The sequence below is a fragment of the Paroedura picta genome, chromosome 14 (assembly GCF_049243985.1).
Source record: "Paroedura picta isolate Pp20150507F chromosome 14, Ppicta_v3.0, whole genome shotgun sequence".
Lineage (NCBI taxonomy): Eukaryota > Metazoa > Chordata > Lepidosauria > Squamata > Gekkonidae > Paroedura > Paroedura picta.
Genome location: NC_135382.1, coordinates 11,005,053 through 11,020,909, shown reverse-complemented (window position 1 = coordinate 11,020,909; position 15,857 = coordinate 11,005,053). Strand labels below are relative to the sequence as shown.

The 15,857-nt window shown below is 45.1% G+C and overlaps 1 protein-coding gene across 1 annotated transcript in view; it reads right to left on the bottom strand.

The window, feature by feature from the left end:
• SLC4A9 (solute carrier family 4 member 9) overlaps positions 1 to 15,857 on the bottom strand; it is a 61,210-nt gene that overhangs the window by 7,742 nt on the left and 37,611 nt on the right. The window contains exons 16-19 of the mRNA XM_077309882.1: positions 7,885 to 8,063; positions 6,913 to 6,985; positions 3,453 to 3,521; positions 336 to 509 (exon numbers count right to left, since the gene is read on the bottom strand). Of these exons, the coding sequence (XP_077165997.1) occupies positions 336 to 509; positions 3,453 to 3,521; positions 6,913 to 6,985; positions 7,885 to 8,063 (495 nt within the window). The remainder of the gene's footprint in view (positions 1 to 335; positions 510 to 3,452; positions 3,522 to 6,912; positions 6,986 to 7,884; positions 8,064 to 15,857) is intronic.

Sequence of the window (15,857 nt, the reverse complement as noted above, 5' to 3'; positions counted from 1 at the left end):
AGTTTGATTCAGATATCACAGATGTCCAAGAAAAAAATTAAACTTTGTTTTCTTATTGGTGTACTTTAGTGGTAGATATAAAAGTCAGATGTCAGGTGTGGAATCCTCAAAGAATATCTGGTGAATATTCAGCAAACTGTTGACTTCACAATTTGCTGTAATTTCCGCCCAGACAAGTGCTGCCCGGAGGACTGAAGAGCTCTTTTTCGAGGAAATTCACACCGAAAAAAAACACTTGTGTTTGTCAAAACGAAAGTAGGAAGAGCTCACTGAACTGTATCATGAGCCAGCCTGGAGATCACACAACCACAAGAAAGCTGACTGGACTCTCTCACCATCAATGGGAAGATAATAGCAGCCTCAGTCGACTTCAGGATCCACAGAACAGCCAGGCAGAGTATTTGAATGAAAGTGAAGAGATGGACTCTGCGTAGTGGAACGTGACGGAGATAAATGAAGTCAGGCTGGTGTTTGGCTGGCATCAGCAGGAGCTGAAGTCTGTCCGTTAACTGGAAGATAGAAAAGGCACATGAGAACCTTCCTGAAGCCCCAAATATCTCACGGTGGGAAGCTCCTATCCTGGAATAGGACAATGTACAATGACCATCTAAATTACCAGAGACAGTATCGGGACACTTGTTGAAGTCCACAGAAATCTGTCCAGGTAAAACACAGCTCCAAAGACATACAAAGTAGAGGAGTAAATATTAGGTGGAGGCTAAAAGGGAGCTTGTGTGCTGTAAGTTGATGTCTTGGCTCAGTCATAAACTCAGTAGAACCATTTCTACCTGGGTTAAGTGGCCTGGGTTCAGCACTGCAGGAAAGTGCTTCCCCTTCCCTGCATTCGTGTACTTCCAAGGGTTCCCTGGATTTTCTGTAATCTTTCTCAAACCTGCCTTGTTCTAAAGTTTTGGGAAGGATTGCAAGAAAGCTTGAATGGCTGTTGTGTGGTTGGGAAGTTTAGATTTTCTTGCCCGCATGGCAGCCATGTCTCTTATCCTGTCGCCCCAGTAGCCATAGGGAGCCTATATGGCAAGCCTATTCCTGACCCTCCTCATCTCCCCGTCAACAATATAAGGGGGATGTTCCTTACAAAGTTATTGTAACATAGTGAACACAAATAATGCATGTGAAAGATATTAAATATTTGAAATTTCATATAGTATTTTGCCAGCATTGCCAATATTCAACGACCCACAGAAGACTGGTATTGTGGCAGATACATTGGCTTCAAGACCCTACGCAGTCCAGGCCAGGGATATCTAAGGGACTGCCTATCTGAATATGTCTGACAGTGGGCACTACATTCAGTGTCTGCAAATCGTCCGGTAATCCACGGCCCTAAAGTGTGACTGGCCTCGACCAGGGCCAGGGCCTTCGTTGCCCTGGACCGTGCCTGATGAAACGAGCTCCCTGAGAACATCAGGGTCCTAACACAACTATCACAATCCCATAGGGCCTGTAAGATGGAGCTCTTCTGCCAGGTTTATGGCTGAGGCCTGCTCGTACAAGTAAGTATACCCACATACAGGGCCTCCCGCATTGCAAATGACACCATCTATCCTGAATGAAGATCAATGAACATACCACCAACTGTTTGGTTGTTTTTAACTGTTAATGATTTTAAAATGTTTTACATTGTATTGTACTTATTATATGATGTGAACCACCCCGAGATGGCAGACCCAATAGGGGCAGACTACAAATATGACGAACGAACGAACGAACGAACGAACAAACAAACAAACAAACAAACAAACAAACAAACAAACAAACAAACAAACAAACAAACAAACAAACAGGCATTCTAATGTGCCTGAGAACAGAGCCAAGCCACAAGGCATCCTCCACCTTTGCAGGTCTAATGAAAGTTTACATACTAACAGATCAAACAAAGGATCAGCCATCAGTCTTGCCTGCCCCATAATGATGTCTCTGCCCTTTGGCAATTTTATTTATTTTATTATTTGTAAAATTCTCACCCCACTTTCCTATCCCTATAGGGCCACCATAGTGACAAGCAAATAGAAACATACACATCAAAATATTACCTTAAAAGCTATTAAAACCAATACACAAATACATTGTTATTGTAAGTCAGATCCTATATATGTAATTTCGTTAGAAGGAGGGTTGGTTCCTATATGCCGCTTTTCTCTACCCGAAAGTGTCGCAAAGCAGCTTACAGTCGCCTTCGCTTTCCTCTCCCCACAACAGACACCCTGTGAGGTGGGTGTGGCTAAGAAAGCCCTGATATTACTGAAGAAGAAGAAGATTTGGATCTTATATGCTGCTTTTCTCTACCCAGGAATCACAAAGCGGCTTCCAATTGTCTTCCCTTTCCTCTCCCCACAACAGACATCCTATGAGGTGGGTGAGGCTGAGAGAGCCCTGATATTACTGCTTGGTCAGAAAGCTTTATCAGTGCTGTGGCGAGCCCAAGGTCACTCAGCTGGCTGCATGTGGGGGAGCGCGGAATCGAACCTGACACGCCAGATTAGAAGTCCATACTCCCAACTACTCCACCAAACTTGCCACTGTGCAATATGCTCCGCATCAGGCGGCTCTTGAAAAAAGGGTCTGGAAACTTCAGTTGGTGCAGAATGATGCAACCAGGATGTTGACTGAAGTGGACTGCAGGGACCATCTCACTCCAGTCTTGGCTCACCTACGCTGATTCCTAATTTGCTTCTAGACACAATTCAAGGTGGTGGTGCCCTCCAGAGCCCGACATGATTTGGGACCAGCACACCTGAAGGACTGTCCACCTCTTTATGAACCTAGCTGACCACTGTGGTCATCTTCGGGGCCTTGCTTTGAGGGCCTTTGCCTTAGGAGATGATGTAGGCAGCAACCTGAGAGAGGGGCTTCCCAGTGGTGGCACCAAAACTCTGGAATTTTCTCCCCTGGGAGACTGGTCTGTCCCTGCCTGCTGCCAGCTTCGGCCAGTGGGTGAAGACAGTTTTGACATCACGTTTGACATTCCCTCAGTGATCCCTCCTTTCTTCCCAGTGTTTTAACAATTCTTTTTATATCTTTGTATTTATTTTAATGATGTGTGTGTGTGTGTGTTTGGGGGGTAGGAAAATGGTTTTAAAATGTGATTATATTACATATGGTTTAATTTGTCAGTCACCTTGGTGGGCCTTGTGGGAGCAAAAAGCTGGGATATTAATTTTGTAAATAAATAAATGCCGGTGCCTTGTTTTCCCCAGTTTTGTTTTTCCCTACTGAGAGGGACCTAGTTGTGCATTTTATTGAGTAGATTTTGGTTGTTTTTAGGGGTGGTTTTATTGGGGGTTTTATGCACATTTGTAACCTGCCATGAACCTTATTGGGAGTGGCGGGCTAGAAATAAAATAAATAAATAAACAAACGCTGGAAATCAGCTCAGTGGCTCCTTCTTTGCTGCAGATCTCCAGATTTTCCTCCTCATATGGCTTTACACTCACCTGGATGCTGCTAAGGGCAGACACACCCATGTAGAGAAAAATCCCATATAGCACAGGCATCGGGATAAACTGGAAAAGCAAAGACAAAACTTCACAGTTAGGAATAGTTAGGACCTAAAAGGTTGAATGTCTATGTGAAATGAACAAGTTACAATAATATGTGAACATTTAGACCGTTTCTACATGAGGAATCTGCCTGTGGACAGCGTCTGGTTGCTGGTGGGTTTTAAAGCCCACTCCACATGATGTTGCTTATATGCCGCTGAGGCTGTCCATGGGCTGTCTCAAGTTTTGTTCAGATTTGCCTCGGGATGAGGCAAATTGCGAAAAGTGGATTTTCCACTTTTTATCTCACATCCCATCAGTGAGCAACCAGGGGCAACCTTGTATGGAGGGGGAAAGGTGCGATAGTCTTCATAGCATTGTCCCGCCCTCGCACCCACCCTTCCCTCTCTATTTCCTGCTTTGATTATTTTTTTTAATGCTGCAGTCTGTGATGCTGTGGGACCACAAAGCTACTTTGTCAAAGGTAAAATAAAATCTTATTTAAAGTGTCCATGGTCTTTTTTGGGATCAGGCAGGCAAAACACAGTCTCATTTGTGTTTTCTGGAGGTGAGGAATGAATGGGGAAAGAGACAGGCAAAACAGTCCCATCTGTGGTTCCTGGAGGTGGGGAATGAATGGGGAAAGGGAGGGGGCATGTGATCAAGCAGCCTTCTTCCAATCACCCATGCATCTGTGCACTTTGTTTTTAAGCCCACTATTCACACACAATCACTCTTTAGGGCCCAGTTACCATTTCCAGAGTCTCACAAATCCACCCAGACATAAATAGAGTCTAAAACACAGTGAATCCAAAAGAAAAAAAAGGGGGGGGGGGCTGTTACTGTATGTGGCATTTCTCCATAGCAATACAGAAGTGTTAATTTTTTAATTAAAAATGCATCTGTTTTGTGGCATTAAAGGTAACGGTATCCCCTGTGCAAGCACCGGGTCATGTCTGACCCTTGGGGTGACGCCCTCTAGCGTTTTCATGGCAGACTCAATACGGGGTGGTTTGCCATTCCCTTCCCCAGTCATTACCGTTTACCCCCCAGCAAGCTGGGTACTCATTTTACCGACCTCGGAAGGATGAAAGGCTGAGTCAACCTTGAGCCAGCTGCTGGGATTGAACTCCCAGCCTCATGGGCAGACAGCTTCAGACAGCATGTCAGCTGCCTTACCACTCTGCGCCACAAGAGACTCATGTGGCATTACTGCATAGCAACGCGGAAGTGCCTTTTAAAAAAATTAATTTTGGGGCTTCGGGGAGAAGAAAGTTTCAGTCCATGAGAGAACTGCTGTGCTGCGACTGGTGGCTTGCTGTGATTCACAAGCCAAGGAGCAAGGAGATGTTAGTTTTATTTTCCCTTGCAACCTCGTCCGGAGGCAAAATGCTGTGACAGAGTAGAGGGAAAACACAGAAGGGGTCTCTCATATGGAGGTCTGCAAATGCAAGGTTTACCATCCTGCATTTACAAGCAGGAGGCTACGCACATTTTACCCCTCCATGTAGAAACGGTCTTATTTTGTGCAACTTAAAAAAAAAAAGTTAAACACACCCACAAAGCCCATAGGCCATTGTTGAATAGTTATCATGTTCACTGTACAATCTTGAGCCTTAGACCTTTTTAGACCGGACACGATTTGACTTTCCCTGGGTCTTCCTCAAAGGTTTAATTTTGACACACATACAATGCTCTCCCCTGCCTTTGTACATGCACTGATTTTATAGGCACACAACAGAGTTTCTTGGCAGCCTGAAAGAAGGGGACTATTAACTGATAACTTTGTTAATTTACTTCACTGATAACCGCCTTTCTCTCCAATAGGAACCCAAATTAACTTTCATCATTCTCCAGTCTTCCTTTTTATCCTCACAACAACCCTGTGAGGTAGGTTTGTCTGACAGTGTATGCTTGGCCCGAAGTCACTCAGCAGGTTGCCAGTGCAGAAGCGGGATCTGAAACTGGGTTGCTCAGGTTGCAGTCTGAAAGTCTACCTGCTACACCACTAAACTTCACAGTTCCTGTCATTGAGTATTGGTGATGATGATAGAAAGCATTGGCAATTCTTATGGTGACTTCATAGGGTCTTCAAGGCATGAGACATTCTGCAGTGGCTGGCCATTATCTACCTCTGCTTCACCACTCTGGCCTTCTTCGGTGGTCTCCCATCCAAGTTCTAACCAAGGCCAACCCTGCTTAGTTTCCTAGATCTGACAAGCTCAAGCAAGCCCAGGCCATCCAGGTCATAGTTGGGGTGATGAGATGCTAAAAGGGATGGGCTCTAGTTCCTTTAATCCCTGTGCATCCAAAAGCTGCCTTGCTGATTGGATCCTGCCCTCTCCTAAGGGAAGTACTGCTCACTCTGCAACCACTTCCCTTGGCTGTGTAATTAATGGCAGCTGACAACCCTTCCTTTTTCTTAAAGGCAGAATAAATCCATTGCACTCAGCCGTGAAAGATTTCATCACCATGGCAGGGGACCAGCCATGTAATTCCTACTATCAAACAGCTGTTAAAAGCAGGACAGTAGGTCAGGCCTCTTTCCCCTGGCCAGCTGGGCGCCCTTCCCACGGGAGACAGTTTTTTATATCAGAGAAATTTAACAGCAGCCATCAAGGATACAGGGAAGGGCAAAATGTGGAGATGCCCCATTCCTGTTTCAGACGTCTGTGCATGAGTACTCCACCCCACCCCCTTACATGGGTGTGACCCCACACACACTCCCAGTCTGAATTGCCAACTCTGAATTGGGAAATTCCTAGAATTTGGAGATGGATTCTGGGAGGAGCAGGATTTAGGGGAGCTATTCACTCCCCGAAAGGAGTCTCAAATCAGCTTACAATCGCCTTCCCTTCCTCTTCCTGCAACAGACACCCTGTGAGCTTGGTGGGGCTGAGAGAGCTCAGACAGAACTTCTCTGTGAGAACAGCTCTAACAGGACTGGGACTGGCCCAAGGTCACCCAGCTGGCCACCTGTGGAGGAGGAGTGAGGAATCAAACCTAGCTCTCCAGGTCAGAGACTGTAGCTCTTTAACCACTGCACCAAGCTGGCTCTCTGGAAGGGAAGGACCAAAAAGCAAGGTCATGCTGCTACAGAGTTCATTATCCAAAGCAGCCAATATAAGGAATACCACGGTTGCTATGCAGCGGCAGGCAATGGCGCCCAGCTCTGAACGTCTCTTCCCTTGAAAACCCCATGGCATTGTGGCTGCCATCAGTTGGCTGTGGATGGATGGTTAAAAAAAACAACCCACTTTTGTTCATGCTATAACATAGACACGATAAGATGGGGGAAAGGTTACACCTGCCCACTGCCTCTTCCACTCTGGTCATCCAGCCTGACTCCCGGGTTGATGTGCAAACATCCCTCCCTCCTAAATCCACACATACAGATTTTGAAGGTCCATCTTACCTTGAGGACAGGAGCTAAGAACACCGACAGGCCGGTTAGAAGGAAAACCATCAGCCCCGTCACCCGCTGCTCCCTGCAAACAAGAGCGTCTGGGATTAGACCTTCATGTTGCCCTGGATGTCTTTTGCTGCCTTCCCTCCCCATCTACTTTTATGGCAAGCAGGTCACCAGCAGAAGGAAGGCTGGATCTTGTCTCCTCTTCTCTTGCAGGCCCAACCATTGCTCTGGAAACTACAACTGGTCCAGAATGCAGCTGTGAGTGGGACCCAATGGTGAGCTCACATCTGACCTGTGCTCTCCCAGCTGCATGGGCTCCAGAATGGAGACTGGATCAGGTTGAAGATTTTTGTCCTTACCTTCAACACCCTAAATGGTCTGGGGACCTGCATACCTACAGGACTGCCCCTTCCACTATGCCACCCAAGGAGCATTAAGATCGAGCCATCGAAATAGCGTGAGGATCCTTGGCCCCAAGGAAGCAAAACTGGCCTTGAGCAGGGCCGGAGTCTTTTTGGCCCTGGCCCCGGCCTGATGGAACACTCTGCTAAATGAAATCAGGGCTCTGCGGAAGGTTAGGCAGTTCCACAGGGTGTGCAAGACAGTTGTTCTGCCAGGTCTAAGGCTGAAGTCAGAAATAACATCTAGGAATGCTGGCCTCCCTGCCTAAAACCCACCAAATGAACTGATTAGCTGCCCCCCCCTCAGTGAGTTTTAATCTTTAGACAAAGAGGCAGCCTTTAAATTGTTTTGCATTGATTTCAATTTAAATATCTTGGGATTTAAATGTTTAATTATGCAATGTTTTAATTTGTTTGTGTTATTATTGTATTTCTGACGTGAACCGCCCTGAGCTGTCAGGGAAGGGCGACATACAAGTACAAAACTACATAAATACATAAATTGAAATGTGGCAGATGACAAGGCTTGCAAAAGCCCATTTTGCCAGCGGGCTGGAAGGTGCAGCTACGATACCTGATTCCCAGGAACTTGGGTTGCTCCCCCGGTGCACACGTGGTGCTCTCCTTCTTCAAGCTGTCCATGTGGGCCAGGGAGATGACTGTGGCGGACACATACCAGGGCAAGCCCATGACGGAGGTGAGAATCATCAGAAGGGACACACAGAAGAAATCCAGGTGAAATCCTGCCCCTTTCTGCAATCAGACAGTGTTGTTAACGCTCAGAGAGGCAGGATGGAGGAAATGGGGTCAAACCCTGCACTCTATTTTCCTGCCTATGCATCATCATGCCTTTGATTTATTGGGGGGAAATATCATTTCCATAAGTTGCATAGCTTGTTTAATTCAGTTGGAGTTTCAGCAATGTCATCTTCTGTCTGCTTGGTAGCCAAAACCTTCTCTCTTGTGGTAGCTGAGCTGTTTGTAACCACTCCTAACACACACTCCAGAAAATGTCAGTGAACTCTAAGCATGGTGTGTTCCTATTGGGCTGAGTAATCAATGAAAAGAAATGGAAGCCACACCAAGGCAAGACAAAGAGGGGGAAAAGAGTGCAAAAAAAGTAAACCCTATGCATTTTGTGTCCAGCTTCATCAGGGGTAATTCCATATAATGCTTGAAGCAGGGTCTGTTAAGAAATTAAACACCTTCCATTATCCTGGCTTTTAAAAAGGGACATGGATTTCCTTAGCCACTATAATTTCTAAAAGCTCAACTGGACTCACTTTTCAGAAACTTTAACAGGCTTTTCTTAATGTTCTGGATATCTGTGGCCTATTGGATATTACTAAAATATTGGATATTACTATGCTATACATACACATTGCCTATGTTTACATATCATACTTTGTTGTTGTTGTTATGTGCGAAGTCGTGTCCGACCCATCGCGACCCCATGGACAATGATCCTCCAGGCCTTCCTGTCCTCTACCATTCCCTGGAGTCCATTTAAGTTTGCACCGACTGCTTCAGTGACTCCATCCAGCCACCTCATTCTCTGTCGTCCCCTTCTTCTTTTGCTCTCGATCGCTCCCAGCATTAGGCTCTTCTCCAGGGAGTCCTTCCTTCTCATGAGGTGGCCAAAGTATTTGAGTTTCATCTTCAGGATCTGGCCTTCTAAAGAGCAGTCAGGGCTGATCTCCTCTAGGACTGACCTGTTTGTTCGCCTTGCAGTCCAAGGGACTCGCAAGAGTCTTCTCCAGCACCAGAGTTCAAAAGCCTCAATTCTTTGACGCTCGGCCTTCCTTATGGTCCAACTTTCGCAGCCATACATTGCAACTGGGAAGACCATAGCCTTGACTAAACGCACTTTTGTTGACAGGGTGATGTCTCTGCTTTTTAGGATGCTGTCTAGATTTGCCATAGCTTTCCTCCCCAGGAGCAAGCGTCTTTTAATTTCTTTGCTGCAGTCCCCATCTGCAGTGAACTTGGAGCCCAGGAAAATAAAATCTGTCACTATCTCCATTTCTTCCCCATCTATTTGCCAGGAATTGAGAGGGCCGGATGCCATGATCTTTGTTTTCTTGATGTTGAGTTTCAAGCCAACTTTTGCACTCTCCTCCTTCACCCGCATCAACAGGCTCTTTAGTTCCTCTTCACTTTCTGCCATTAGAGTGGTATCATCTGCATATCTGAGGTTGTTGATATTTCTCCCTGCAATCTTGATCCCAATTTGTGACTCCTCTAATCCCGCATTTCTCATGATGTGCTCTGCATACAAGTTAAATAGGCACGGCGACAGTATACAGCCTTGCCGAACTCCTTTCTCAATTTTGAACCAGTCAGTGATTCCATGTTCAGTTCTCACTGTTGCTTCTTGACCTGCATATAAATTTCTCAAGAGACAAATAAGATGCTCTGGTATTCCCATCTCTTTAAGAACTTGCCACAATTTCTTGTGTTCCACACAATCAAAGGCTTTAGCATAGTCAATGAAGCAGAAGTAGACGTTCTTCTGGTACTCCCTAGCTTTCTCCATGATCCAGCGTATGTTGGCAATTTGATCTCTAGTTCCTCTGCCTCTTCGAAATCCTGCCTGTATTTCTGGAAGTTCTCGGTCCACATATTGCTGGAGCCTAGCTTGTAGGATTTTGAGCATAACTTTGCTAGCATGAGAAATTAGTGCAATGGTGCGGTAGTTTGAACATTCTTTGGCATTGCCCTTCTTTGGGATTGGAATGTAAACTGACCTTTTCCAATCCTGTGGCCATTGTTGAGTTTTCCAAATTTGCTGGCATATTGAGTGTAGCACTTTTATTGCATCGTCCTTTAAGATTTTGAATAGTTCAACTGGAATGCTGTCACCACCACTAGCTTTATTGTTGCTCAGACTTCCTAAGGCCCATTTGATTTCACATTCCAGGATGTCTGGCTCCAGGTCAGTAACTACCCCATTGTGGTCATCAGGGATGTTAAGCTCGCTCTTGTATAGTTCTTCTGTATAATTTTGCCACCTTTGTTTAATCTCTTCTGCTTCTGTGAGGTCCCTACCATTTTCTTTCTCTTTCTCCCTTGCCTTTCACTTCCCTTCTCTCCTTAGCTATTTGTAAAGCTTCCTCAGACAGCCATTTTGATTTCTTGCATTTCTTTTTCTTTGGGATGGTTTTAGTTGCTACATCTTGTACAATGTTGCGAACCTCCGTCCATAGTTCTTCAGGCACTCTGTCTATCAGATCTAATTCCTTAAATCTATTTGTCACCTCCACTGTGTATTCGTCAGGAATATGATTTAGTTCATACCTGAGTGGCCTAGTGCTTTTCCCTACTTTCTTCAATTTAAGCCTAAATTTTGCAACAAGAAGCTCATGATCTGAACCACAATCAGCTCCTGGTCTTGTTTTTATTGACTGGATAGAACTTCTCCATCTTTGGCTGCAGAGCACATAGTCAATCTGATTTCTGTGTTGACCGTCTGGTGATGTCCATGTGTAGAGTCGTCTCTTGGGTTGCTGGAAAAGAGTGTTTGCTATGACCATTGTATTCTCTTGACAAAATTCTACCAGCCTGTGCCCTGCTTCATTTTGTACTCCAAGGCCAAACTTGCCTGTTATCCCGGTTATCTTTTGGCTTCCTACTTTAGCATTCCAATCCCCCATGATGATAAGCACATCATTTTTGGGCGTTGCTTCTAGAAGGTGTTGTAGGGCTTCATAGAACTGATCAACTTCATCCTCTTCAGCAGCAGTGGTTGGGGCGTAGACCTGGATCACTGTGATGTTGAATGGTTTGCCTTGGATTCGAACTGAGATCATTCTGTCATTTTGGGGATTGTATCCCAAGACTGCTTTTCCTACTCTCTTATTGATTATGAAGGCTACTCCATTTCTTCTGCGAGATTCTTGTCCACAGTAGTATACCTGATGGTCATCTGAATTAAATTCACCCATTCCTGTCCATTTTAGTTCACTGATTCCTAAAATGTTCAGTCTTGTCATTTCTTGTTTAACCACGTCCAGCTTGCCTTGATTCATGGATCTGACGTTCCAGGTTCCTATGGAATAAAAATCTTTACAGCATCGGACTGTCTTTTCGCCACCAGTTACTTCCACAACTGAGCGTCCTTTCGGCTTTGGCCCAGCCGCTTCATTCATTCTGGCGCTACTCGTACTAGCCGTCTGCTCATCCCCAGTAGCATATTGGACACCTTCCGACCTGAGGGGCTCATCTTCCAGCGTCATATCGTTATGCCTATTGGAACTGTCCATAGAGTTTTCATGGCAAAGATACTGGAGTGGTTTGCCATTTCCTTCTCCAGTGGATCACCTTTTGTCAGAGCTCTCAGCTATGACCTGTCCGTCTTGGGTGGCCCTGCACGGTATAGCTCATAGCTTCACTGAACTACGCAAGCCCCCTTGCCACAACAAGGCAGCGATCCTTGAAGGGGGATATCATACTTTAGCTTAGCGTTATGGATGTCTGCATCATGATATACATTCCATATCATACTGTGTTTATGCTAATTAACTTTCTTATGCTTCAGACTGCTTCTTCCTTGATTAACCGCTCTTTACCCTACTTCATTACACTTTTGTTTATCTGCACCCCGAGAGAGGGAGAGAAGTGGGGGGTGGAATCTCTTGACATCCCTCATAAGCCATTATGTGTAACCATCTAATCCAGGGGTAGTCAAATTGCGGCCCTCCAGATGTCTATGGACTACAATTCCCATGAGTCCCTGGGAATTATAGTCCATGGACATCTGGAGGGCCGCAGTCCATTCTAGTCCTTTGCACAGAGAAGCACACATGAGAGATTTATGATAGGAATCACGCCACACCTCTCTCTGCCCACAACTTCTCCCTTTCCCTCCTCTCCTTCTGTAATTTTCCCAATTAAAATGTGGAACATTCTTTTCCCTTCATAGCATCTGAAGAAGAGTGTTCTGACTCCTGAAAGGTCATGTTGGAATGAATGTTGTTAGTCAGCTTGGTGTAAGAGAGCCAGCTTGGTGTTGTGGTTAGGAGTGCGGACTTCTAATCTGATGAGCCAAGTTTGATTCCCTGCTCCTCCCCCACATGCAACCAACTGGGTCACCTTGGGCTCGCCACAGTACTGATAAAACTGTTCTGACCCAGCAGTAATATCAGGGCTCTCTCAGCCACACCTCCCTTGCAGGGTGTCTGTTGTGGGGAGGGGAAAGGGAAGGCGAATGCAAGCCGCTTTGAGACTCCTTTGGGTAGAGAAAAGTGGCATATAAAAACCAACTCTTCTTCTTCTTCTTCTTCTTCTTCTTCTTCTTCTTCTTCTTCTTCTTCTTCTTCTTCTTCTTCTTCTTCTTCTTCTTCTTCTTCTTCTTGTGCCAAGGATTTCTGCTTCATTTTGTTACAGAAGACTTTGCCAGCTCAAGTCAGCAGGTTTCCAAATTCCCTCTCTTCCATGTACATCACAAATTCCTTATTTCTTGGGCTGCAGCTGTTGGCCTTCACTGTCCCTAACTCTTCTCCCACCCAACAGACTGGCAACTGCCCAATCACTGCTATTCATCGCATTAATAAAATCATGAAGTTAAAATCTGTTATCTGTCAAAGGCCACTGCCTAGCATCATCTGTTAGAGCGTGTAACTGGATAAAAGGGCCTGCTGAAGAAAGAAGGATAGGAGAGACAGCTGTTTCCAACAACACTTTTCCTCCATGGGATAACATCCTTGGCAAATATTAAAACTACTGGAGATATCTATTAGTTGCAGTCAGGAAAACTTGGGGGCTTTTTGCACGCCTTCAAAATAGTACAATGGTTGCCAATTGAAAACGCTACTGATTTGCTGTTATGCACAACGTCGTCGACAATCTGCCACACACCTGAAACCAATCTGCAAAAAGCGCTTCCTTGTAGCGCTTTCAGGGAAATCCCCAAAAGTGGATTCACCCTCCGGAAAGCGATACACTCCTGCAACCAATCTGCAACACTAGCGAAAAAGACCTGTGCGTTAACATTGTTGCGGTTTCTACAAAGTCCCTCCCCCTGGCTCTCTTCTCTGATCTTCCGGCGAAGCGATCGCCATTTTTTTTTTCTCCGAGCGAGCGGGGATAAACGCACCAGCGAGCCTCTTTCAGTTTAGAGGCTTCCCCGGCTTCAGTCCCTCCCCTTCAGTCACTAAGCACAAAGAACAGAAAAGCCCGTTTGCTGATGTATTTTCCCTTTATTTTTTACACATTCATTCAGCCGAAAATCGGGCCCGTGAGAGGGGGGGGGATTTTTTTTTTCACTCGGTGGGAGCGTGGCAACGATGCAATGACAGCTCAAACACACCAGGCAGCTGGATGGGTCTCTCCGTTGCAACGAATCAACACAGATTCGTTGCAATGGGTCTGTTTTTTTTTTTAACTTTCTTAAAGGGAAAGGGGCTGTTTGGGAGCATGCTAACGGCTGCCCATTGGCTGCTTGACGGCCAGGGGCGGGACGAGCTTGGCAATAGCACTTCCTTTCTAGCGATTTTTGCCGAGATCGGAAGCCTGTGGGAAATGCTACAAAACGCAACTGGATTCCACTACAAAGGCAGGTATGCATAACGACGAATTCCACTATTTTAAATGGCGATTTTTCATTCAGTGACCAATTTGCTACAAAGATCCCGGTGCGTAAAGCCCCTTGGAATCATGCACAGCAAACATACTTGAGACAGAAAGATAAAACTTTTATTAAAATATATTCACATCCATTTTGTAGCAGAAAGGAGAAGAAAGCCTGAGTGGGGGGAAATACTTCTCCTTATCAAAAATGATAATCTATTCTAAACAACATTCCTGAAGAGTTTACTAAGTTAAAGTGAACATGAACTGGAAGGATTATAGGTTGGAACCAGGGATATTATCAAGGAAGAATACATTAAGACTATTCCTGTAGGCAAAAGAAATGAAAAGCTTCAGTGGATTACTAATGAACCTCTTAAAGATAGACAAGAAGCAAAAGTATTAGGTGATAGAAATTAGAAGTCTAAATGCAGCATACCAGTGACTGGCAAGTAGAGTTATTATAATAACCAGTGTAAAGAAATAGATGTAAAGAAAAAGAAACAGAACAATGACATCTTTGAAATGTCATTGTTCGTGATCACACACACACACACAAAAGGAAGAGCAAGACACCTGTTTCACAAGATTCAAAAACTTGGCACTTTAATCAGGGGCTGTTTTCCTCATAAAAATCAGTATTGTCTGTCCCTATGGGCAGGATCCTGCTTTGCATTTTCTCACAAAGAAATCCCATTCAGGAATAGCTCTGCTTTCTTATGCCCCTTTCCTCCCCTTGTTTCCTGTGAACTGTCATGTGGCCATGGCTTCTCAAAGTTGTCCTGAATCAGTCAGTTCCTACTGTGGAGGGTGTGTATGTGTGTGTGTGTGTGTGTGTGTGGGGAGTTACTCTTTGAACCAAATACTTCTTTGATCTTTGAAATGTCATTGTTCATGATCACAACTGTGCTACTACAAGTTCAAGAGCAAAATGTAAATAGACAGGAGCCTTGGAAAGCATGAATTGGCTGGTGCTACATTTGAGCCCAGATAACGTTCCCTCCCCTAAATTGCTAAAAATCAGGCCTGCAGAAAATCAAGAAAACAATGTGGAGAACAGTCAGCAATAAAATTGTCAGAATCCCATGCACACATTATTCACCTTTCTTTAGGACTGCACAGCTAGGGAAATATGGAATTGTATATATTACAGGTACGCACATCTGCTGTAAGGATGCTAGAAGGTACACTAAGAGTCCCTGATATTTCCTCCAGCCACCCACCTCTCCATACTGCCAGATTCCGTTTATGAAACCCCTCTGCTCAGAATTTGGTGGCTTTTCTGTTGCCTCATGACTCAGAACATGGAAAAACTGGCAGGCCTCAAAGCACACTCCTCCATATATTAACCTGTAGACTCCACAGCATGATTTCTCTTTAGGCTTTCTTCATGTCCTTTCATTGTCTTATAAACATCTCTTATAATTTAGAAGTAGCCAGTCTCCCAATTAAATACTTCAGCAGTGCCCAAATATGTCAGGCCATTATGCTGATTGACATGACCACTGCATAAGCTGTACATTGTTTGGATCTTTTGCATCAGGCACATTGTTATGAGCCAGTCCTCCTCCTCCTGTTTCCACATCATTCTGTTTTGTAAGGATTGACAGAATGTTCCTTCTGACTGGGAGAAGAAAGCAATCCAAAGCACATTCACTCTGTCTACCTATTTCCCTTCCTCCAGAAGCCCTTCTCTAGAGTTTCTGGACAACTGATCTCATGAGGAGGCAGAATAAGGAAGGCTGTTCTGCTGCCCCACAGAAATAGAACTGGAAGACTGGAGTGCAACTAGAGTGCAACAGGAAGCAAGCACAAAACAAACAAAAGTTAGGGATCAGAGAAGTGGTGTACCTACCCTATCTCGTTCTTGGGGCCGGAGGGTAGATGGGGCTTGGTGATGCGGGAGGCCAGGGTTGAGCCTCCTGAGAGAAATGCTCATAGACCGGCATTGGGAAGGGGGGATCGGGGACTATTGGTTGT